The sequence below is a fragment of the Exophiala viscosa genome, assembly GCF_022695815.1.
Source record: "Exophiala viscosa unplaced genomic scaffold EDD37scaffold_2, whole genome shotgun sequence".
Taxonomy (NCBI): Eukaryota; Fungi; Ascomycota; class Eurotiomycetes; order Chaetothyriales; family Herpotrichiellaceae; genus Exophiala; species Exophiala viscosa.
This window is the reverse complement of record NW_026944354.1, coordinates 1,340,039-1,363,836: the sequence shown is the minus strand read 5'-3', so window position 1 is coordinate 1,363,836 and position 23,798 is coordinate 1,340,039. Positions and strand designations below refer to the sequence as shown.

Below are 23,798 nucleotides of genomic sequence, written 5' to 3'. Positions count from 1 at the left end.
TATCATGAGCATACCTAGGATTACCATCACCCGTGTCTGGCAGTCAGAAAGGGGCACATTGTGTGATGGGCGACTAGGAGATTCGAGGAACTGTTGTGTAGCTTCCTCTTCACCGACATGCTCTCAGTCAAGCAAGTGAATGTGTGAATGTAGAGAGTCTTCCCTGCTCTCTGGACTTAGTACGTACTTTATTTCCTGCAAGCAGCTGAGAAGTCCTTTGATTCTGCGCAGAGACAGTTGCTCCCTTTTTCCAACTTCCCATTGTGAGTCTTCTGAGGCCTTTACACGTGACGACGCGTTAAGTGCACCGCGTGAGTATCGATATTCTTCACAAACGCTGGACCAAGGTACTGTTGCACGTTCAAGGCAGCTTCCTCACTCATGGGAAGCGTGTAAATGTGTTGGAACTGGTGCGCAGTTTAATCTGCGCAGCCTGAAAAGATCCACCTGCCCTCATCATTTGTTTGAGAATCTGAATCATCAATGCCTCATACCAACTACAATTTCACCAGATCGAAGCCGCCGCACCCAGGACTGCCCTCGGTCCGCCTTTCCCCGATGCCCTTTGTTTTGCTATAGCCTGTCAAGAGTCCTATTTGAATCCTTCTCCTCACTTTGTCGTCAGTTGTCCATCGTCTGTATCAACCCAAATCGTCACAACCCAAAGGACTCAGCGTTGTTGAACCAAACCAACGGCAATAGCTTCGTTAAATCCAACAACACCAACCATGGCGCCGGCGACCAGAAAGAAGGGTGCAAGCACCAGACCCAATATCATGACCTCACTGTTCTCCAGTCCTGCCTCGAGCTCACCAGTCCCAAAGACAAAGACCAGCACCAAATCCAAGACCAATGAACCAGACCTCGTCTCTGACCATGACTCTGACCACTCCGACTATGGCAATGCCAAAAAGAAGAACAAAAAGAGAAAAAATATGGGAGACGAAGACGACTACCCATTCAAGCGTCGCCGTGGTCCCATTTCCCCAGCACCTGAGTTGCCTGTTATCTCTGACGACGAAGGCATCCGTGATGTTGAGCCTCTCGACGAAGAACAACACATCACTGATCCGTTCAGCACACCATATCAGCTTCCAAAGAACTTGATGCTTCAAGTCACGGCTGATGGCAAGACCTTCGTCGGCGTGGACCTCGCCAGTCTTCTCAAGTCAAACTCCACCCTTCTTCCAGGAGTCACCGAAGCATATACTCCAAAGAGTATCGAGAGCGGCCGCATCGTCCAAGATGACAGCTTGATGGATGTTGATCAAGCCCTTAACAAGAAGGACAAAACCGGTTTCCTCGATCTGCCCTATGAGCTCCGCCTTCGCATCTATCGCTTAGTCTTCCGCGGTGCCAGTGCTGTCGACTTTTGCGCTCGCCGGGATTTCAGCAAGTCAGCTCATTTCTTGAGGACTTCGAAGCAGGTTCATCGGGAGGGCACACGAATCTTGTATGGTGAGAACTCGTTCCACTTTGGTCGCAGCCACGAAAAGCGTGGTGTGTACTGGCAGCAAGCATGGAAAGAGATTGGTTACAAAGATGTGCGACGCTTCCTGGAGACTATTGGACCAGTCAACATTGCTTCTCTCAAGTATGTCTCCTTCATGTGCGAAGATGGAAACAAGTACAATTTCCCACTCTGGAGCGATGTTGCTGGACGCCAATACGTCGAGGATGCAAGCTTGCAGCGCGTTTTTCGTCTGATTGGAGAGAACGCCATGTTGACAAAGTTGGCCGTGTGTTTCGGAGCGAAAACGAATGTCAAAGAGGGCGATTACCACTTCTTGCATGCCTTGACCAGAATGAAGTGTCACCAGTTGATCATCTACAGTGGATTTAGAGAGATTCGCAACAGAATGTTCAAGACCCTGAAGTCAAAGTTGAAGCAGGTCATGGAGGTCCCGGTCGACGAGGACAATGAGCGAAGTCCCGGTGAGATCAAGCAGAACAAGGTCAAGATGGCGTACGAGGACGACATGGCGCCCACTTTCGGTTATTCCCGAGTCACCATCGTCTAACCTTTTTGATGTCGGCAGTGGGCGATATGCAAGCATTGAAATCAGGCGGGCAGACATTCTCGATCGTTGATATGTCGGCCACGATCCATGGGCGGGTGTGAAAAGAAGAAGTCGTTGGAATCGAGAAGCAGTGCATCCATCGAGCTGTATTCATCATCGGAGCTGTTGCAACGCCAAGTTGCACTGAGGGAGAGGAATACTATGTGGTTCAGTATTGCAGCGCCAGGACATTGAGCGCGACGGTTGAGAGCTAGGAATTGTGTACTCAGCATTTCTTTACACCAGTCGACATGGTATTGGAAGTGTGCACGTTGACAGAATGTGGTCACAGACAAAGACGTCTCAAAGCAGAATTATTTTAGTTGAAGAAGAATAAAAACCTTGAAAATGACCTTTAGTCCAGCCGCAGTGGCCGCATGCAAACCAATTTGCTCGAGGCAAACTGATGGTCTGTTCCAATCTTCCCAGTTGTGTCGGTTGAGACCGTGCTCGCTAGGAAGCCGGTCCATGCCACACCGAACCCGCTGGGCGCAAAGAAGGTTCTTCACTCCTGGAGAAACGACAAAGAGCTCATCTCGCGTGTCTCAGTCAGGCCTCGTCGCAAATGCAACTGTAACTGCCTATTTTGGTAAGGTCCGTCAGAACTAATCCTGCTTCGCTACTCAGCAGGTATATCTATGGATGGCCCAACTACATATTAAATACCTTCAGATAGCCTACTATGGTTCCGCCTGAGGTAAGCGAATGATATAGTTCTAATGACTCGACAGAGGACACTGGATTGCTTCAATTATGATGGCATCAGTTTTTGGCGGTATCGAAATAAAGGGATCGAAACCAGTCGTTGCTAAATAACCTTTTTTTGTCTTTTTTTTGTTTGTCGCCATGACATGGATCTCGGCGAACTGACTACCCGTTGCGTTCACCTCTCAGTATTTGTACAGCGGTTCCTTATCCTGTAGACTTGGTTAGAAAGGTCATTCGACGACCATATGAAAATGCCTCTCGCGATCTCGCGAGACTGAGCTGACCTTCCCAGAGTACCTGGAATTCTGCTTGATTAGTTGCTGAGTGTTTCGAGCCTAGTCACTGTAACTTTGACCAAGTTTTTCCTGTTGACTAGGTAGCCTTTCTAGTAAAGAGCTGGGAGCCAGGACGACGCCTACGTACACTCAGGAGCTGTACTCCATTATTGTGTCCTTTTCACTCTGGAGCATTGGGCCCGTGAAAGGGATGATGACACATCGGGTTCACCCTTCTCGCTTCTCGGTCCCTGTGTACAGTGGTACTGCAACGACACCCTCTCGAGTCGCTGCGTGGGTAGATTCAACTGCTATGTCGACAAAGCGCGGTACCTTGCGTAAAGACCTAAGGCGTCAACCTCTCCCGTGATATTCGGCTCTTGTTTGTTGTGCTTCCTTATTCTGGCGTAGAGAACCAGGCCGACAAAGATGGAGACTCGATGACGACGGGCTACGAGAAACGGCTGGAGAAAGTGCAAACTCTCCTTCTGATCAGTGATGAAGCCTGTGGGTGCAATACGTACGTTCGAACTATCGTGAAGCCAGGACGGGCCGATTGTACCTGCATTCTGGAGCCTAAACTACCATACCTCCGTACTTCCTAGCCGCAAAGTATGGTGTGATTTGTTTTGGTACGGCAATCCGGAAAACGGTCGAGTGAAAACCGGTGAGCCATCATCGTTGTTTCGCTTGAGTCTCCAGGCTCGCCTGGGGGCTAAACTATATCCACCCATCTCATGATACTGAATTTACAGTTGCTATTCTCAGAACCCCTCGGATGGTGCAATTCTACATGCCCAGATTTTCAGGAAATGTTGGCAGGGCGTTCGTTGCCCATGCGAGGGCGAGGGAAATGATAGCAAGCCTTGTGATATCAACGTGGGCCCATAACGATTTGCGCCTGCTGGACAATCAGACTTCTTTCTGACCGGAGCAACAATCAGAACGGAGTATCACAGTGTGTCAGTAGAAGGTTCTCTTCGTTCTAGATCTCGGCAACTAGGAAGTATTGATGAGATGCCTATCGATTGCACTGCCAGAACATGGCCGCTGGGGTACACGTGTGTGCCGTGAGGTATCACGTATCTCCAAGGGCGTCGCTTGCAGAGGTCACCATCGGGGTTGTGCCCTGCACCGAAGTCCCGAGTTCCAACCTGCAGGGAATGGAAGCGTCCGCCCGTTTGAGCCAAAAGCCGAGTCGCAGCGATTCGATAGGCAGAGGCGGCAAAAAGTGGTGGAATTCTGGTCGGAATTGAGCAGAAGCTGGAGAAATTGCATGGACAAGGGCTGAAAAGAGTGTTTGGAGGTAGTTTGACGAGGCTCTGGCCGCTAGTGGCAGACTAGTACGAGGAAGGTCTAGTCATCAGGTACTGGTCTTGGCGGCAATTTCCGACAGCCGCCAGATCATCACAATCTCTGCTCAACACACACGTCTGGACCTATGAGGCCATGAACCATGATGATTGATCATAGCACTGATGAAGCTTCTCCTCCAGTGTGTTGACGAATGCTCCCCGTCTGTGGCGTGTTTCTCGCCTGAGTAAACTCCTGGAGTGCAAGCCGCACACTATTACGAGACACGAATCAAATGATGCAACAGTGGCACACTGTTCACCTTCATCGTCAAGTAGGGAGACACGACGCTTCGTCCAGGTGCAACGTTCCCCATACGATTGGACAAACTTCGCGCCCCCAAACCATCAAAGACATTTATTATTGTTTGCACTACCAAAATGGTAGTACCCGTAACAGGTGGTGGGTAGCAATCATCTGGCGAGAACACCCATTTCACTATGGCAACTATTAGTCACTCTTTCCACAGTATGTTGGCAAGACAAGCCGAAATACGACCTCCACAGCATGTTTCTGGGACAGCTATCGGTCACGAGCACTCTTGGGAACTGCCACAAGTTATTATGATAGCCAACAGTTATATCATCTCGGATACGGTACTGTCAACAGATGATCCGTGAGGTGACAAATGACAGCCTTCAGCAGCAGAGGCCCGCGGACTGGCAGTTGACGGCCGAGAAAGCTGTCTCCTGGAAGTGATGGCCAACACGTCTGCTCCAAAGCCATGGTAAAGTGGTCAACCAATGATTGAGGTAGGCTGTTTAATGAGGCTGCACTAATCCCGGTCCATGTGGAGGCCGCTATTCATTGCGCTACCCCTGACGCCCGAGAATGCTTCCATGGTCCGCTCCACCCATGTATCGAACCATGGTGGGCACCATGAACGCTAAGATGATACCCTAATTTCCTACTGCTCATATATCTATCGACCAACTCGCACAGGTCTCGGTGCTTTCTCGTTCTGCATCTCAAGATCGAAGTCCAACTTCCAGTCGCTCGCTAGCATCCAAACTCTAGGTCTTTGTACCACCGACACTCGTTCAACCAACAATCAATATACCCAGAACCTCTTAAGTTCTCTAATTCAGAAACTACCCAATCCAACCATCAAAATGAAGTTCGCTACCACCGCCGCTGCCGTCGCAGCTCTTGCTGCCTCTGCCTCTGCCGCCGCTGTTACTACCACCACCGGCGGTGCTTGGGACGACTGGGGATCATCCACCACCACCAGCACCAAGGCCACCACTACTACCACCACCACCACCAAGGCCACCACCACCTCCGCTGCTCACGGATCTTGGGATGACTGGGGTGCCAGCACCACCACTACCACCAAGGCTGCCACCACCACCAGCGCTGACGGTGCTTGGGATGACTGGGGAAGCAGCAGCAGCAGCAGCACCACCAGCTCTGCTCCCAAGAAGCCTACCACCACCACCGTTGCTACCACCAGCTCTGTCGGTTCATGGGACGACTGGGGTGCCAGCACCACCACCACTCCTGGTAAGAAATTTTCTACTACGTCTACCAAGGCCTCTACCACCACTTCTGCCACTGGCACCTGGGGCGACTGGACCCCAGACTACTACACCACTGCCACCGTGACTGCCATCACCACCTACTGCCCAGAGGCCACCACCTTCACCCACGGCTCAAAGACATACACCGTCACCGGTCCTAGCACCGTGACCCTAACCGGCGGTCCTTTCACTGTCACCGTCCCCGTCTACACCTCAACCTCAACCTCTTGCACGTAAGTACAACCAAGCTGACATTGAATTTATAGGCGCTTACACTTCTACTAGTGATGCCAGCACCTGGGCTGAGTGGACCTCCACCTCCTCCACCCCTGTCGCTGCTTCGTCGACCAGCACCGGCAAGGCCTCCACCAGCACCGTCACTGGTGCCTGGGGAACCACCGCCACCCCTGTTGCTGCCACTTCCACTGCCAGCTCTGCCACTGGCACCGGTGTCTGGGCCGCATACTCCGCCACCTCCGTCTCACCTGCTGTGTACACTGGCGCTGCCAACGCCCTTGCCATCAACATGGGCGCTGGTCTTGCTGGTGTTGGTGCCATCGCCGCTTTCCTCCTGTAAATGGTGGAAGGTCTGCATTTGAACTTCTCTTGACAACCGTTTCCTGGAGGCATGGGGACAGCAACACTTTCTCCCGGTCAGCGCCGGATGCCATACGTGGCGCGCGCATCAACCATCTTTACGGCATGGGCAAGGACAAGACATGACGACATTTTGGCATTTGACTTGATTTACTTCAAGACGGCGTACTGACCGACGTTGTTGGGCCTATTGCTGGCGGGTGACCCACCTCCGCAGGACTTCCTGGGTCTGGTCATTTTTTATATTAATGAACATTTACTTGTTTTTTGAGGGTAGCATTGCATTGCGTGTTCTCGGCGGGCGCATCCAAAAGAAATGTCAATTATTTTCCAAGTTATCGAAGACTCTCTTCTGTACTTAGATTTTCTGTATCGTGGTCGAGAATATCAATTGCTATGCCCTCACAAAAAGACTTTACCACTGCTGTAGTAAAAAACGTGCCTGATGACATGATCCAAGCTTTGACAAGACTTGCGTTGTTGTGACAGGCACGACAGGTCATCGGCTGTCGGGCAACTGTCGTGTCAGATGAGTTCGTCAAGAGTTGTTAGTGTTTCTAAATTGAACCTCGACGCACTGAACATCTGAGGGATTGTTGTGCGAAATTGTACCTACATCAAATCTCTTAAGTAATGCGCGTCTGGAGACTGCTCACTTTGCTTGTTAGAGCTCCCTCCGTTGATCAACAGTAAAGCGCGTCGTCCACTCTTCGGGTCTACATGCGACTGCTGCCGGAGGTCGACATCTCTTGCAAGGCTCTCCAAACGTATGTTCGGCGGGATGCCCTGCACTGACAAGCTTGATCGAGAGCAGGATTGGGATGTGGGACATGCCCGAATCATCGCCGAATGTCTCTACAACAACCCATTTGATGTCTACATTGGCTGATTCTTGTGTGGTGGCACTTCTCTCTTCACCCGCGGTCCGGGCTCTGGGACCTGCGGATGGGCAGCCAATTGTAAGGGCCAGTGGGGTACTGCCCGCTAACTTGATCCCTCGGCGGGGCCTCCGCAACACCTGAGGCAGCCCAACCCAGTACTTTCCCTCCCGTTGGACCGATGTCGCCTATTGCGTCCGGGCCATGTTCGTCTTACTCCGCAAACCCCCTACCTTGAGGTCGCTGCATGAACATGCGATCAATTCCTTTCGGGACCAGCTGCGTGAACAAGTCATTCCAGCTGCTTCGGAGGGAATGCCATGCTACGAGCGAGTTCTGCCCTTCTCTCAGACCACTTGCGGGCGATTGACAGGCTTGCTATATGACCTCCACCTTCTTTCTTAGCCCTCGGGCGTTCATGACGATGCTCTAACCCGTCTCAAGTGTATCCTTCCCTGCGGTTCATATCCTGCCCACAATTTGTTCCTATGCCATCGTCGGGCTAACTCCCCAGCCTTGTCGCGCCTCCCTTCCACCACCCGCCATCAGACAGTCATGACTCCGAGCAATACCGTCCAAGATTCTGTACAGAGAGCCTCACTCACCGACCCGGAAGCGTTCTGGGATAAACATGCAAAAGAACTTCACTGGCACAAACCTTACAGCACTGTCCTACGGCGGCAGACCAAGAAGCTCAAAGATGGCACGGAGCATCCTCACTGGTCGTGGTTTCCAGATGGCGAGATCAGCACCACATACAATTGTATAGACCGCCATGTCAAGGCGGGGAACGGTGATAAAGTTGCTATGATCTGGGACAGCCCGGTGAGCAAATCGAAAGAAAAGTATACATATAGCCAGATGCTGGAAGAGGTGGAACTGTTAGCCGGCGTGCTAAGAGAAGAAGGAGTCAAGAAGGGCGATGTTATCCTGGTATATATGCCCATGATCCCGGCGGCCATCTTCGGTATGCTGGCAGCTGCCAGATTGGGCGCCATACATGCGGTGGTATTTGGAGGCTTCGCGGCCAACAGTCTGGCGCAAAGGTTAGAAGCGTCCAAACCGAAAGTCATACTGACGGCCAGCTGCGGTATTGAGGGTGCCAAAGGTCCACTCGACTATCGTCCTTTTGTCGAAGGCGCCATTGGGCAGAGCAGCTTCAAGCCGAGCAAGACGATCATCTGGCAACGTGAGATCAAGAGGTGGGACCCTGTCAACAAATCAGAGGGTCAGAGGAATTGGCAACGGCTGATCAAGAGTGCTCGAATGCGGGGTGTTCGAGCTGAGGCTGTTCCCGTCAAGAGTACAGACGGCTTGTACATCATCTATACTAGCGGAACGACTGGGCTACCAAAAGGCGTGCTCCGCGAAGCTGGCGGGCATGCTGTAGGCCTCAACCTGAATATCAAGTACCTGTTCGACGTCAAGGGTCCTGGAGATGTCATTTTTACCGGCAGCGACATCGGCTGGGTCGTCGGTCATTCTTATATCGTGTATGCGCCACTGCTTGCCGGCGCCACCACCGTTCTTTACGAGGGCAAACCAATCGGGACGCCTGACGCGGGCGCTTTCTGGCGCATGGTCGACGAACACAAAGTCACATCGCTCTTCACTGCACCCACAGCGCTGAGGGCGATAAGAAAAGAAGATCCTGAAGATAGGTTCTTCAAGCAATTTGGCGAGAAGGGTCACTTAAGGCATTGGCGCGGACTGTTCCTTGCTGGCGAAAGATCAGAGCCGTCAATAGTCACACATTATCAGGACCTCTTGAAGGCATATGCTGCGCCGGACGCCCGAGTCGTCGACCACTGGTGGTCAAGCGAGTCTGGTAGTCCGATGACAGGGCTTGCATTGCGACCGGCTATCGGTCTCGACCACAACAGCCAAGAGACGCACACAGCGCTGGCTATTAAGCCTGGAAGTGCGGGCAAACCCATGCCAGGCTTCGACGTGCGGATAGTTGATGATGAAGGTAACGAGGTCGAACAAGGAAAGATGGGGAACATCGTGCTCGCCATGCCCCTTGCTCCGACCGGATTTACAACGCTGTTCAATGATGAAGCTCGGTTTTACAAGGGCTATCTGAAACGGTTCAACGGCAAGTGGCTTGACACTGGCGATGCTGGGATGATAGATCAGGACGGGTATCTTCACGTCATGAGCCGAAGCGATGATATTATCAATGTGGCGGCACATCGGTTTAGTACAGGTTCGTTCTGACAACGTCTGTCCGTCCATGAGAAGCACTAACTTGATTACAGGTGCCATCGAACAAGCTATAACGTCACACTCGTCCGTTGCCGAGGCCTGTGTCGTGGGCGTCCCGGATGCCATGAAGGGTCACTTACCATTCGCATTTGTCATCCCGTCGGCCTCGACTGCGGACGATTTGCCTGCGACGCCGTCCAAGGAGTTCTTCACGAGTATCAATAACATTGTGCGCACGCAGATTGGCAACATTGCGTCGTTGGGCGGCATTATCCAGGGTAAAGGCATGATTCCCAAGACGCGCAGTGGGAAGACCCTACGAAGAGTGTTGAGGGAGTTGGTGGAGAAAGCTGCTGAGAACAAGTTTGATGAAGAGGTCAATGTCCCCGCTACGGTGGAGGACAAGGAGGTTGTTGAGATTGCGAGGCAGAAGGTCAGGGAGTGGTTTGAGGAGAGGAAGAAGCAGCAGGGGACGGAGAAGGCGAAATTGTAGGTATGTGGAATATGTTGTATATAGCGTCAACGCGGTCTTTTGGGCTATACGGAGTATACTGCAGACAATGTGACTATGTGTGGTTGCTCTACGCTCTTGCAATGGTTGCTGTCGCTGCGCCGTTGTCACTAGATAGCTGGTGCTAATGCCTCGGCTGATGTGCACATGATCACACCTTCCCCGACCTGGGGCTGACAACAATCAAGATAATGGCGCCCGTGCCCCCGCATGATAAGCCTATATCAATTGTTACCTCCGGACTTTACATAACATTTCTCACACCTCGACAACTCTCGGTGCAAATAGTCCACGTTCACAACCCCCTCAAATGTGATTGATTTCAGGGGCGGGGGCAGAATGTTCTCGCCGAAGATCACGCACAAAATATCGCCATCCTGATGTCTTTAGCAAGCGGCAGGACGGGAGATGATGAGATTGAGGCTGTCACAAGCAGTCAACGAGCCACCGACAAGCGCGCCTCGAACGCCTGTCGACAGTGTCGGACCAGGAAGGTAAAGTGCAACGTTGTCGAAACAGGTCAGCCTTGCGACAATTGTCGCGTCGATGATGTCGAGTGTATCATCCCCCTGTCAAGGAGGAGCCGGCGATACCACCTTCAGAAAGCGCGACAAAGCTATACGCAGCAACCTCCACAAGCTCTCGTTCCGGGCGCAGAGCAAGCATCACCAACGACAGGACCCGGGCTGATTCCGACCTCGGAAAGAGCCTCCAGTACTGCACAAGTACAGGAAGACCATGATCATGCCGATTTTCACCATATTCCTCAAGTTGCAGGTTCACAACTCCGTGAAGTTGGTCTTCCTACCTTCATCAAGCCACCGCATCGCGATTTCGATCAAGATGAGCTCGACTTTCTAAGGAGACGCGGCGCGCTGTCGATACCCGAAGAACCACTCCGAGGTCAACTCATCCTCGCGTGTCTGCTATATGTGTACCCCCTTATGCCGATCATGGACGTGCAAGAATTTCTCGATGCCGTCGAGGGCAGATCGGACCGGCGAGTCAGCCTGATCTTCTTTCAGGCTGTCATGCTGGCTGGTGTCACGTTTACGGACATTGAATATCTCCGTGATGCTGGATTTGAAGGACGACTTGCAGCCAGAGCGTACTTCTCGAAGAAGGTCAAGGTAGGTCATCCCTATCGTTCGGCGGATTGACACTTATACCGACTACTAGCTCTTATACGACTTCGAGTGGGAGAACGACAGAGTCGCTCTGATACAAGCACTGCTTCTTCACCAATGGTGGAATCCCAAAACCAACGACCAGAAAGATCCATGGCACTGGCTCGGTATATGTGTCTCGTTGGCAACCAGTCTCGGGTTGAACGATCCGAATGCTTACACTTCTGTACCCGCCAAAACTTGTCGACTTTGGAGGAAATTGTGGTGGAGCTGTGTCACCATGGATCGCCTTTACTGCATTGCTGTGCGCAAGCCGCTCCGCATCAGAGAAGAGGACATTGTCGTACCGCTATTAACTTTCAAGGATTTTGACGTCCAGCCATTCAAAACCGAAATCGCTGCTCTCCAGAATATCTCTATGGTCACGGACTGTGTCGAACAAGTCATGCAAGCCAACATGTTCATGTCACAACTCAGACTCCTTCGGATCGTTGGCCGTATCATGGAGCGAATGTATACACTTCGAAGATTCAGTGGCGAAACCTGTGACTGGGCCATGTTTTACGTTCCAAGGAAAGATAATGACTTCGACTACCAGATCTACGAAGAATTGCAGAAGGAATTGGACGAATGGTCGAACACACTCAATGACTATTGCAAACTGAGCTACGATGGGGAGGACGTAAGCGAAATGTCACAACGGCCCCTGATCATATCTCGTGGCGTACTGAAATTATTCCATTTACAGGCAATCGAAACGCTGCATCGGCCGTTCAGCACACTGACCCTGCATCTCACAGCTGCTCTTACGGACGCGGAAGGCCATGCTCAAAAGGCAAAGGCACGTATCAAAGAGGCTGTACAGGAGATGCTTGAAATCATTCATACATTTCGACAGAGAGGATTCCTTCAATTGTTGCACCCAATTTCTATCACCTGCATTCTCACCATCGTCGCCTATTGTGCTATGGAGATCAGAACAGCACTCGCATCTGGCAGAGACCTTCTCACTACGAACAACAATCACCAAGACCAATATGAGGAGTGTGTTGGCTGCCTCGAAGCACTACACGATGTTTGGCCCATCACGCCAGCATCATGCGCCATGGCTCGTCGGATGGTCTCAAGTGATCAAACAAGCTTTGCCAGAAACCTCAGGATGCTGTCGACGCCGGTGGAAGGAACAACAATTCCCGTCGATACCGTGCCAAATGCAGGTCAGAATCTTCAAGCATCACAAGCGAACAGCAGCAATCTTAGAAACCCGGTGCTACCGGTCCAACCAGCAATGCCTCTTGCGTTATCGAACAATGACAGCGAGTATATTGACGCATCATTGAGCTCGATATACTCTGCGGCCGTGTACCCTTATTACCATGTCGAACCTGATCTGACGTTTACCGAAAACTTCACCTTCCTCGATCCTAGCTCGTTCCTGCCCTGCAGTGAGTCAGTGGATGGCTTTGGGCGTCCTCTGGGCCCATAGCGAGCCATTGGGAGCGATCGCACTTTCTTGGGAATCCAGCTACTAGCACTAAGGAACGGGTGCTAAAACCAGGCTCGCCAGTGAAGATTATTGATCCAGGAACATCAAAGTATCAGGGCTGAACTCATTGTCCCGCCTGCTACACTGCGGGGGAGCCTCGGGCATCAATACGCGATGCAGTCTTTCCCTGCCCTTGCATAGCCATGGTCGCCTGACGGCGAGATGGCTTGTTCGTGATTGACACACAAGCTGAGGCTTCCATTGTCCTCACCTTCCATCTACGCAATCGCGAATAGGCGGTAATACTCCGGCTACGGAAGCACCCGAGTTGGAAAATTGGTGTAGTTCAACCCACCCTCATAAATGTCAGAGGCAGATTCTTGCCGCCTCAGTCACTCAATCCTCGTTAATTGTCGACAGAGTCGAAGTGGTCACTATGTTGTGTAGCCACCCGGGAGGCAGATCATTTGTTGTGATTGACTGGTCGGTCCGACGGTGGCAATGCATCGGCTGGGCATCAACAGCGCTGTACTAGTCGCTAGTCGGCAAGCTCTCCAGGTCGTACTCCCCACTTACCTGGCCTACTTCTGATTCCAGTCATGGAGATACACTGGTCACCAGTTGTCCGTCTTCATGTCCGTCTACATCAGCCCCAGCCTGGGGTTGTGCGGAGATGACCCCAACCCCAGACCTCCAAGGGTTCCCCGGCTATGCACCGGTCTGGAGCTTCAACTACAAACGTACAAGAAGGACTGGATTGAACCTGCTTGTTCCGGAGATGGATTCATTCTGCTCATGTACCTCAGTCTCACTGCTCCTTCCCAAAGTTCCTGAGCATCAACCATACGGCAGGCTTCGTTCCATCATTCGAGAGCCGAACATGCTGCACCTTACAAGATACAACATAGCAACCACGTGCGTGATCGCGCTCGGAAGCTTCAGCTATGGTTTCGGGAGTGCCGTCTTCGTTACAGTGATTGGTCTCCCAGGATTCTACGACGCCTTCGAACTCGATCCCACTACTTCTCGTATGTATCGCTGCTTCCATCTAGGACGCCGTGGCCTGGCTCTCACAGGACATGTAACTGACATTACAAAACGAAAAACAGACACTGCCAACATTCTAGGTGCCGTCAATGCAGTTTACTTCACAGGTTGCGCACTCGGCTCACTAGGGCAAAGCTTCCTCGCCGACTGGTTGGGACGCAAGAAAGCCCTATACGTCGCTGCAATACTGGCTCTCATTGGAAGTGCTTTGGTGGCTGGCTCGGTCAAGATTGGCATGTTGATCGCTGTCCGCGTTGTTCAAGGAGGTGGACAGGGCATGCTCCTCGCCCTCGTGCCACTCTATCTGTCGGAGGTTGCTCCACCTCACATACGGGGCTTCTTGACAGGCTTGACGACACTATCCTTCGGGATAGGCTATGTAATGTTTGTCTGCCACGCTCCGAACAAATCAGAGAATGACGGCTAACCTTAGACATGACAGAGTCGGTTGGATCGCGATCGCATGCTATCATGCCTCGAACCTCACTCTGAGTTGGCGTCTTCCGCTTGCTCTTGCGACCGTCCCACCCATGGCACTGTTGGCCGGCCTCTCCTTCGTTTCAGGTAAGTATTGATGCTCGGCTCACGATCCATATTCTTACACCATTTAGAGACACCCCGCTTCCTCGTGTGGCGCGGGCAACGAGAGGAGGCTTGGAGGGTCATCAAGAAGCTTCATTATGACCCTGCAGATCCTCAGGACGAGGGCGCTCGTGCCGAATTTACTCAAATCGTCAGACAAGTGGAATTTGACAAGGAACAGAATACCTCCTTCATTCAAATGTTCAAGAAGCCTACCTGGAGACGTCGTTCCCTACTGGCTATGTTCGCTACGTGAGTCCAGACATTAGCAGCCGATTGTTGGGATTTTACTGACCACTTTGATCTCAGGTTTGCCGCACAGTGCACTGGTGTATGGACAGTCGTCCAATCCGACCGGCCGAACGTATGCTGATGAAAATGATCCAGGTTTACGGGATCACCAACTATCTGCCACTCATCTTTGCATCCTTGGGCATGACAGGCGACGTACCTCTCATTCTTTATGGTGAGGTGTACTGCATAAAGCTTCAAATGTCCTACTTGCTGACTTCTCTTCAGCTTCCTACAATACGCTTGGGACGGTTTGTGTCCTTGCTAGTATCATTCTTGTGGATCGAGTTGGTCGTCGACCTCTTATTGGTGTGGATAACTCCTCATCTGCTCAAGCAAAGCTGACAAAACACTTAGTGACTGGCTATTGCTTGGTGGCCGGGGTTTTGCTTGCGGAAGCTCTTCTTCAGTGGAAATACATCGGCACCACCAGCAAGGGTGGCAACGGGGCATGCATAATGTGCATATTCCTCTACATTGTGGTCTTCCAGGTCTGTATGCCTTGCGCTACTATCTGTGTTGCTCGATCTTGACAGAATCTTACGGCTGACCGCTGCAGTGTGTGGATGCTCCCGCCTTTGCTTGGGTCGCTGAAATATTCCCGACCAACCTGCGAGCCAAAGGTGTCAGCCTGGCCATCTTCTCGCTCTTTGTTGGGACTATCACGTTCACAGCACCGTCGCCTCTGGCATTCAAGAACATGTGAGTTGATGAACATCAAGTCTCCCTCACCTTCATCGTTTCTGACAGGAATGGTGCAGTGGATGGCATATGTTTCTCATCTACTTCGGTCTCGCGATTGTCGCGGCAATAATCGCATGGTTCTTCATTGTGGAAACCAAGGGTGTGCCCATGGAAGAGATTGGTGCGCTTTTCGGCGATGAGGTCGTCGTACATTTGACCACTGATGGACACGGGATCGTTGAAGACAAGAGTGGTCCGGAGGAAGTTGAGAATGTGTCAAATGCAGACACCGCGAAAGTGTGACGGGAAGGCGACCGGGGTCTATCAGATCATCATTGAGGAGGAGCCTCAGTTGGAAAGTCTTTCCCGAGATGCGTCCTTACGAGAAAGACAGGAGTGTTCGCAGATAAGGTCAAGACGAGGTCTCGCGCAGTCTGGGGATGGAAGAGAACAATGATGGTAGTTTGCCTACACAGTAAGAAATGCCCTTTGTAGATCTGTTATGTGTAGGTGACCAGGATCTAGCATACCAGACCCCTAGGTGCTCATTGCAAAGTAAAGGAGGGTAGTCATTCCCCCAATCCTTCGGTTATATCAAGGGCCGTAGCATAACCGAAGATCGGGGTCCCTCTCCCGTATCCCATGCTCCATCTCCACACCTCCACGAAACCTTCCCCAAATTTGAGCATGTTCCGTCAGAAAGTAGCAGCTTGATACGATGGTCAGAAAATAGTTCTTCGGTCCACTCCTCAGTAATTGACCCGATCGTCGGGCATCAGCGGTCCATGACTCCATGGGAACGACTTCAATTATCGTCGGCTTAGAGACGGGTAATTGGATCTTTCCGTCTCCGCTTGAGTCGAACGTCCTTAAAAACTGAACTTGAACTGCTGTCTTGATCCTCCACAACTCACTTCAGGTACGAGCTCATTCATCAATCACCCAGCAAGGAGTCAATAGAGAAAGATCACAAAGATGTCGAAACCCACCATCCTACTTGTCCCAGGCTCCTTCGCCCTCCCAGAGTTCTACAATGAAATGTTCGACAAGATCCGTGCAAAAGGGTATGATATCCAAGGTATTCATAAACCCACTGTCGGCCTGTCCGCGGGTCAAGGTCGTCCAGGTCCAGCGCCATCAATGTATGACGACGCAGCACATATCGCCAAAGAAGTCGAGAAAGTCGCCGACACAGGCAAAGATGTCGTCCTTATCGGCCATTCGTATGGCGGTGTGCCCGTTACGGAGGCCGTGAAGGGATTGCCGAGGAAGGAACGGGAAGCACAGGGCAAGAAAGGTGGTTTGGTCAACTTGGCTTACATGACTTGCTTGGTTCCTGCTGTGGGATCGTCGGCGGCGGATGTCTTGTCGAAAGTGCCTGATGACTTTAAGACTCCTTTCGCGATTGGTGTAAGTTGTGCTTGCATCCCCTATACTCCTTGCCAAAAACGCTATGCGTGTGGTGTCCTTTTGTTGACGATGTTGGTGGGATCTGGTATCTATGACCGACATTCAAGACCAAGCTCTAACGTGAACCGTGTTTACAGGAAGACGGCTGGATGTCCCACGTCAGCGCCGAAACCACCGGGGCGATCATCATGCAGACTGTACCGCTCGAGGTTGCCGCTGGCTGGGTGAGAAAAATGCCCAACCATTCAGCAAGGAGTTTCGCAGATCCTCTGACGTACCCGGGTTACCGCGACGTGCCTGTATCTTACCTCTTCTGTGAGATTGACCAGTGCATACCGCCAGGAGTTCAACAGGAGGGTATCGACATAATTGAGAAAGAATCTGGTAACAAAGTCCATGTGACTAGGATTCATGCTGATCATTGTCCTAATTTCACGGCGATGGATGAGACGGTGGACTGGATTGTGGATATTGCTGAGCGCGTCCAGAAACAGTAGATCTGGGATAAAATGAAGAGTAGAACAATAGTCGGGGTCCCTAATTGGATTAGTTGTCTACAGTGTTAATCATGTTCACCGCTTAGTATCTCCTGAAAAGTGTCGACGAGGCTGCGAGGCTGTACGCGTGAAAGGGGCACGGAGCAATTCCGCGTGGTGACAGTCGGCTTAGGTAAGGATGGCGATGGTGCTGACTTTCTTCCTTTTCCTTCCACTTATTCTTCACGGATGGTCATCAAGAACACGTAAGGACTGCCCATATTTAACCACACTCAAGCACAGAGGACGTTCCTTGAGCTCACTCATACCAGCAACTTATCGACGTTGACGAGGCTGCCGCCGACCGTGTTATGGTCCGATACCTCGGCTCGAGCACCACAATATTAGCAACGATATCATCTCTAGTCCTCATCTTCGCGGCAACGTTACATCTACTGCCAGTGACCTACGACGACGTGGCTTCTTCACAGCTCTTTGCGCCTCTCGCACGCTTGACCAACCTCGCTCGAACATTTTCCACCAGCACGCCGGCGCATAAAGCACCAACCATGGCGAAGAAGACGCCCGTATACTTTGTCTCCCACGGCGTAAGTGCTTATCCGTGCCTCCTCGTTCAGATCTTCAGATCTCTAACGTTGTGGATAGGGCCCAACAACAATGTACGAAACAGACCACCCAGTCTACCCCGAACTCCAACGTATCGGCAGAGAAATCACACAAGTCGTCAAGCCCGCCGCCGTAGTCGTCTTCTCCGCGCACTGGCAAGCCGAGCGCCCCAACACGATCGAGGTCAACACTTCCGAACAAGAACCCCTTCTCTACGACTTCTACGGATTCCCACGCCACTACTACATGGAGAAGTACCCGAACAAAGGCTCACATTCCCTCGCGCAGAAAGTCATGACCACGCTCAACGAAAGCGGGATCAAGACCGAAGCCGCAGAACGAGGGTTGGATCATGGAGTCTTCGTCCCGTTCAAAGTCATGTTCGACCCCGCGACGAATCCGTTGACGGTCCCGATCGTGCAGGTCAGTCTATTTGACGACGACACTGATGCCGCGGCGCATATCAGGCTAGGTCGTGCGGTGCAGAAATTGCGCGAAGACAATATCCTGGTTATCGCGAGTGGTATGTCGGTGCATAACTTGCGGCACCTGATGATGAGTAAGGGTAGGGGTCAGACGATGCCGTATACTGTGAGCTTCGATGCGGCGTTGAAGGATGCCGCGGAAACAAAACCTGGTGAGCATCGGGACGAGGTTATGGTTGATTTACTTGAGCGGCCTGATGCCAGACTGGCGCACCCGTCATTCGAGCATCTCTTGCCTGTTCATGTTGCTGTTGGTGCCGCGGGGGATGATCAGGGGAAGCAATTGTGGACGATGGCTGAGGCCAGTATGGGGTGGGCGCAGTATCGATTTGGAGAAGTGGCGGCTTGATCATCTGAGACTAGATATCTGGGTGGTCAAGACCCTCTCCCAGGCATGTGTATATCTCTTTTCAGCATTGAGCGAGCATTATATGTACAACGCGACGCTTCTATGAGGATAGCAGTCGCGGTAAATGTTCTCCCTTTCCGATCGACGAGATGCGCTTGCTCTGTCAATCCATCAGCTCACACTTAGATTGACCTCTTTCTTAACTCAACGCTCGGGCGTCGAAGCTGGTCGACCTCAGTGGTACCACCAATCGTAACCGGTCCTTCATAGTTCTTGCGAGGTCCAATGAACCACCAAATGGCCACGAAGATGGTCAAACCACCCCAGATCAAGCATGCATAATTCATATTCTGTGCATCGACCGGCAAGGCGAACGGGAATGAGTACAAGACGAACCAAGTTAGCATGTAGCCGCACCCAATGAAGTTCATTGCGAAACCAAGCCAATCTGGCAGCCTGAACGGACCGTAGACGATGTTTTTCCGTCCCGTCAAGAGATGAGGCAGAATCGCGGAGAGATAAGAAGCCGAGCTCATGAGGACGTAGCTACCAACGAAGGCGTTGAATGCAGTGGTGCTGCCGACGTAGATACTATATTCATTGTCAGCTATGATAAAGTCCATGTGGATCTGTGACGTACCATCCTAGGATCGTGGAGATAACAGCACAGGCGATTGTAGCGTTGAGAGGCATCCCTAGGCGTTCGTTCACCTGACTGAAGAATTGGGGGAAGGGTGTGGCACGGTCGCGAGCCAGAGTCCAGAGTGTCCGTCCAGCAGTGATGTAGACTCCAACAACGTTCAGTGTAATGCAGAAAAGCAACAGGCACAGTAGGCCAATAGCTCCAGCGGCGGACCCTGTAGCTTGGCGGTAGATTTCGGCAATGGGGTAGGCCGAGTCGAAAAGTGCGTCGTAGTCATTGATGGCGTAGAGGATGGAGACCAGATACAGGAAGCCTGTCACGAAGCCAATAGCCATCTGCCAGAAAATGGCTTGCGGCACCTTGCGCTGAGGGTCCGGAATCTCTTCAGCCAAATGAGTGGTCACATCGGGTGTTCCAACAGCAAAGGCTCCGTTCAACATGCCCAGTAGGAAGGTCAACCCGCCGCTGTAGCCAATATCTGCGTTCCATTCGGTCCAGACAAAGCTTGAGGTTGCATGAGGAGGTCTGCCACCATGTCCTGGCATCGCAGCACTGGGAGTGTTATCAGAAAGAGTGCTCTTGTCAGGAAGTGTTCACGCTTACCAGACAACAACAGTGATGAGGAAGCCGGCCAAGATCAGGAAGATCCCGACTTGGGTCATGTATGGCATCGCTCGGTTGAAGCAGCAGACCATGAAGCAGGCGAGCCACGTCACAATAAGGTAGACCACAAAAACGTGCCATGGTTTAGCCACGAAGTCAGCATGTGTGACACCGTACATCTGGACAACCGTGTTTGCGAAGATGAATGCCATCGAAGCGCAGCCAAAGACCCATGCAAGCCAGTTCCAGTAACCGCCGAAGAAGCCTGCAGCCGAAATTAGCATGCACATCTTGTGGTGATCAAGCCTCTTTACCGTTCACACGACCCCATTTTCGCCCGGGAGTGACTGAAGCCCAATGGTATACGCCAGCCGAGGAGGGAATGGCAGAGGCAAGCTCTGCGATGCTTGCAGCAACGATCCAGTAGAATATAGACACGGCGATGAACTCGTACAGGACACCTGATACCCATGTCAGCGGTTTCCAATTTCAGGACCAGGTCTTGTGCGAACCTGGAGCGCCTCCATTGTAAATAGCGACGAGGATTGATCCTCCCAGGGCGGGCCACACGTTGCCAACCACTAACCCACAGCCTGCCAAGCTTACAAGGTTGAAGTTGCGATCGAGCTCTTGAATATGTCCAGACGCATTGACGAGTTGAGCTTCATCTTTGATGGCTACTTGCTCAGCTGATGTAAGCGAGTCCTGTCTCGCAATTGTGGTGGAGTTCTTCCTATTGTCAAGAGAGGAAGACATGCTGGGTGGTTGGACTCGCTTGAGGTGCGATTTCATGTGCAAGAAAACATGGCAATGAGTGGTAGGCAGGACCTTTAAAAGCCATTCTTGTTACCTCACACCCATCGGAAAATCCCTGTGACGTGGAGTATGTGGAGGTTTGATGCATGTTGCTTTTACGCAATCTGAATGTCTTCCCGTTGTTCTAGGCATGGCAATTTGCGTCATCGTCGCTTGTTGGTGCTGTGATGGTCCCTTGCATCTCACTGAACAGTAATAAGATAGACTGATCAAACACTCGGTATCGAGTCGAACAGCATTTGGATATCAGATAAAGCGAATGCCGAGAGTCGATGGAGTTCATGGGAGAAGAAGCCGTCGAGATGCCCGACGTTGTATGAAATTTCAGTATATTAATGTGTTACCCACCCTGAACCTTGATAGAAATCGATCCACTCGTTAGCAATCCAGAAGAGTCAGAACATTGGCCGAAAGAGCTTTCATTGGTTTGAAGCCTTTTATATCGAGGATGTAATGTCCTCTTGCGTCCTGGCTTACGGCGTGGACATTCCTGTGGGGGTTTCTGTACATATGTTTATGGCGTTGTGGTAACGGCCATCATGACCGTCTTCAAATGGTAAAACAAAGGTCGCGCGAGTGCTGTTAGAAAAAAAAGAGACAGCAGCCTCGTTGCTTGCTGTTCATGTCGTCCAAAGACGAGGAAGGTGCGATCTCCGGGTTCTCATACATCAGGAGTCGCGCTGCCAGCAGCAACTAAGATCGTCTGCAGCAAGCTATCAGGCGGTTATCGTCTTCGAAGGGGCCATGAAGCCTCGACCATCTAGGTTGTTGGAGAGGAGTCATGAGACGACAACAGTACCGAGTAAGGACAGCCGAGAGGAGAGGCTCGATTGACGCCTTCGCGCCTCATTGTTGACCACCATGGAATCCGCGAAGATCATGATTGCATTAGTGTTGAAGATGATTAAGGACTTCGGAAGCGTCCGAGTTGAGTTTAGGCGGAGATTTAAGGACTCAACCCATGGTCAATGTCGTACACGGTCAACCTAGAAGGCCTATGAAGACTCGACTTGCGCCTAAAAGATACCAATCTTTCATATTTGGACACAACCAAAAATTGCCCTTGATATATTCCCCATTTCAAGGTGTACTTCACGCGCGAATAGTTTAAGGGTAGAATTCGAGCTTCCCATGCTCGAGGCCCGCGTTCGAGTCGCGGTTCGCGCATCATAATATGTTTTTGCTCAGCGAGTTCTTCTTTTTTGTTGCTTTTTGTCAGGTTCTTTTTCTCGAGTCTGTTTTTTCGTTGTTATGTGAATTGGCTCGCAAAAGCAGTGACATGGGCTGACTCGGATTCGAGCATTTCCCCGCCCTTTTTGTCCTGGGTCACCTGACTCGAGCGTCTTCTCTCCGCACGTGATTGAATCCGTTCGTCACGCTGGAAGATTCGACGTTTCGCAGGCGAAATGCAGTCATAGCGCTTCCAACCGCCACTTATATTAACATCTTCCTGTTTCATACCATCACTTCCTTGCATCCAATTCTCCGTCTTCTTTACACCTGTACACCTAGACGCCTTATTGTCTAGATCATCGACATGGCCTCCACTACCAAGTACCAATCCGCTCCTCAGCGCGACTCGCTCGACGATGGCGCCTACCCTCAGCCGCCTCCTAGTTATCAGGCTGCAGGCCCTAGTGTCACTGATGGAGGATATGGCACACCTAGAGCTGAGGACGACAACGTCCCAGATGACTTCAAGGTACGTTTACAACATTCTTTATAGCATCGCATCAACACCCGACTAACAACCATTCGCAGTTCGGCGGCTCCGTTTCCGAGGCTACACTCGACATCCGAATGCAGTTCATCCGAAAGGTCTACACCATCCTGACCGTTCAGCTCCTCCTCACGGCCGCCATGTCTACCCTCTCATTCTTCTCCGAGGGCTACAGAAATTGGATTCAAACAAACTCATGGATGATGTGGACATCGCTCTTTGGCGCTATTGCTTTCATGCTCCTCACATTCTGGAAGCGCAAGTCCTACCCTACGAATCTCCTCTTCCTCGGTGCATTCACCGGCTTGGAAGCATACAGCATCAGCGTTATCACCTCGTTCTACGAAAGCCGAATCGTCATCGAAGCACTCATCATCACACTCGGTATCTTTGTCGCCCTGACCCTCTTTGCATGCCAGTCCAAGTATGACTTCACGAGCTGGATCCCATACCTTGCTGGCAGCCTGTGGATCTTCATCATCTTCGGGTTCATGGCTGCCTTCTTCCCTCACACATCCACCTCCGAGTTGATCTTTGGTGCAGCCGGTGCTGTGATCTTCAGTGGTTACATCCTGGTGGACACTCAGTTGGTCATGAGACACTATCACGTGGAGGAAGAAATTGCCGCCAGCATCAGCCTTTACCTTGACATCATCAACCTCTTCCTCTCTATCCTCCGAATTCTCAACAGCCAGAACAACAACTAAACTAGTTGTGTCCAAGAACATTGTTCACGGAAGGGATGGATTGTTGCAAAAGGAAAGTCTTGAGGACAGACGTACCTAGTTCAACTCTGACGTCAGTTCATTTTTCTACATGTTCCCGTCCATGGGCGTATGGGTCGCGCGCGAGAGCTTCGGTTTGCAACATGAACGACAATGAGTTCTGATGTGCTACTGCGTCTTCGGGTTCTGAATATTGGCTTATTGGGAAAATGCTGGGTCAAGGTTTACACAGGCGTTGTTTTGTAGGAATATGCATTCAGTCCACAGGAAGCCACGATATGCTGCTCTCTGGAGGCAAACTAAGCTGCATATGCACGATATGATCATGTTCGTCTTGTGCTCCGTGATTCCACACAGCTTTTCTCATCCACATCTCCTTGGCCGCCATTCCTTCGAATGCTTTCACACCTCTCAGCAGCCAAGCCGACTTGATATCCCAGGAGGGTGGCATGTTCGTCCAGTCGTAGCATGCCCTGATCACGGTCTCGGCAACGCTGCTACACGATCTTCACACGCCTGACTGCATGGAATGGTCGATCCGTTCGCAGGCAACATAGTTTTCCTCAAGTTAGTATCACTCATTTCGGCGCGCGATGAAGATCGTCTGACCACGTTCC

The 23,798-nt window shown here is 51.5% G+C and overlaps 9 protein-coding genes and 1 non-coding gene across 10 annotated transcripts; 9 read left to right on the top strand and 1 right to left on the bottom strand.

Moving 5' to 3' along the window:
* Nucleotides 1-236: 236 nt before the first annotated feature.
* Nucleotides 237-2,214, top strand: EDD37DRAFT_248009 (uncharacterized protein). The gene has a single exon (XM_062810650.1). It carries the CDS (start codon nucleotides 729-731, stop codon nucleotides 2,019-2,021), a length of 1,293 nt encoding a protein of 430 aa, XP_062672945.1. The 5' UTR covers nucleotides 237-728; the 3' UTR covers nucleotides 2,022-2,214.
* A 3,121-nt stretch (nucleotides 2,215-5,335) lies between these two features.
* EDD37DRAFT_621248 (uncharacterized protein) lies at nucleotides 5,336-6,924 on the top strand. Its single transcript, XM_062815987.1, has 2 exons — nucleotides 5,336-6,149; nucleotides 6,202-6,924. Exons 1-2 carry the CDS (start codon nucleotides 5,509-5,511, stop codon nucleotides 6,491-6,493), a joined length of 933 nt encoding a protein of 310 aa, XP_062672944.1. The 5' UTR covers nucleotides 5,336-5,508; the 3' UTR covers nucleotides 6,494-6,924.
* A 750-nt stretch (nucleotides 6,925-7,674) lies between these two features.
* EDD37DRAFT_246586 (propionyl-CoA synthetase) lies at nucleotides 7,675-10,156 on the top strand. The gene is made up of 2 exons (XM_062810648.1): nucleotides 7,675-9,600; nucleotides 9,653-10,156. Exons 1-2 carry the CDS (start codon nucleotides 7,947-7,949, stop codon nucleotides 10,090-10,092), a joined length of 2,094 nt encoding a protein of 697 aa, XP_062672943.1. The 5' UTR covers nucleotides 7,675-7,946; the 3' UTR covers nucleotides 10,093-10,156.
* Nucleotides 10,157-10,490: 334 nt separating this feature from the next.
* On the top strand, nucleotides 10,491-13,060 carry EDD37DRAFT_676827 (fungal-specific transcription factor domain-containing protein; the record flags this gene model as incomplete). Its single annotated transcript, XM_062819583.1, has 2 exons — nucleotides 10,491-11,240; nucleotides 11,290-13,060. 2 exons carry the CDS (start codon nucleotides 10,491-10,493, stop codon nucleotides 12,721-12,723), a joined length of 2,184 nt encoding a protein of 727 aa, XP_062672942.1. The 3' UTR covers nucleotides 12,724-13,060.
* Nucleotides 13,061-13,396: 336 nt separating this feature from the next.
* On the top strand, nucleotides 13,397-16,043 carry EDD37DRAFT_676823 (general substrate transporter; the record flags this gene model as incomplete). The annotated part of the gene is made up of 8 exons (XM_062819582.1): nucleotides 13,397-14,154; nucleotides 14,213-14,334; nucleotides 14,382-14,604; nucleotides 14,662-14,716; nucleotides 14,740-14,818; nucleotides 14,872-15,134; nucleotides 15,203-15,345; nucleotides 15,405-16,043. 8 exons carry the CDS (start codon nucleotides 13,397-13,399, stop codon nucleotides 15,628-15,630), a joined length of 1,869 nt encoding a protein of 622 aa, XP_062672941.1. The 3' UTR covers nucleotides 15,631-16,043.
* On the top strand, nucleotides 15,941-17,274 carry EDD37DRAFT_246517 (Alpha/beta hydrolase fold-1). The gene is made up of 2 exons (XM_062810647.1): nucleotides 15,941-16,737; nucleotides 16,875-17,274. Exons 1-2 carry the CDS (start codon nucleotides 16,303-16,305, stop codon nucleotides 17,232-17,234), a joined length of 795 nt encoding a protein of 264 aa, XP_062672940.1. The 5' UTR covers nucleotides 15,941-16,302; the 3' UTR covers nucleotides 17,235-17,274.
* Nucleotides 17,275-17,642: 368 nt separating this feature from the next.
* On the top strand, nucleotides 17,643-18,765 carry EDD37DRAFT_245982 (Extradiol ring-cleavage dioxygenase, class III enzyme, subunit B). Its single transcript, XM_062810644.1, has one exon. The coding sequence runs from the start codon at nucleotides 17,892-17,894 to the stop codon at nucleotides 18,672-18,674; it is 783 nt and encodes a 260-aa protein (XP_062672939.1). The 5' UTR covers nucleotides 17,643-17,891; the 3' UTR covers nucleotides 18,675-18,765.
* A 91-nt stretch (nucleotides 18,766-18,856) lies between these two features.
* Nucleotides 18,857-20,676, bottom strand: EDD37DRAFT_560031 (amino acid permease; the record flags this gene model as incomplete). Its single annotated transcript, XM_062813827.1, has 5 exons — nucleotides 18,857-19,265; nucleotides 19,315-19,869; nucleotides 19,921-20,185; nucleotides 20,235-20,381; nucleotides 20,433-20,676. The coding sequence occupies 5 exons, from the start codon at nucleotides 20,674-20,676 to the stop codon at nucleotides 18,857-18,859; spliced, it is 1,620 nt and encodes a 539-aa protein (XP_062672938.1).
* Nucleotides 20,677-21,832: 1,156 nt separating this feature from the next.
* On the top strand, nucleotides 21,833-21,903 carry EDD37DRAFT_t5. The gene has a single exon. It is a non-coding gene; the product is annotated as a tRNA-Gly (tRNA).
* A 187-nt stretch (nucleotides 21,904-22,090) lies between these two features.
* On the top strand, nucleotides 22,091-23,297 carry EDD37DRAFT_246265 (transmembrane BAX inhibitor motif-containing protein). The gene is made up of 2 exons (XM_062810646.1): nucleotides 22,091-22,438; nucleotides 22,498-23,297. Exons 1-2 carry the CDS (start codon nucleotides 22,274-22,276, stop codon nucleotides 23,161-23,163), a joined length of 831 nt encoding a protein of 276 aa, XP_062672937.1. The 5' UTR covers nucleotides 22,091-22,273; the 3' UTR covers nucleotides 23,164-23,297.
* The last annotated feature ends 501 nt before the right edge of the window (nucleotides 23,298-23,798 follow it).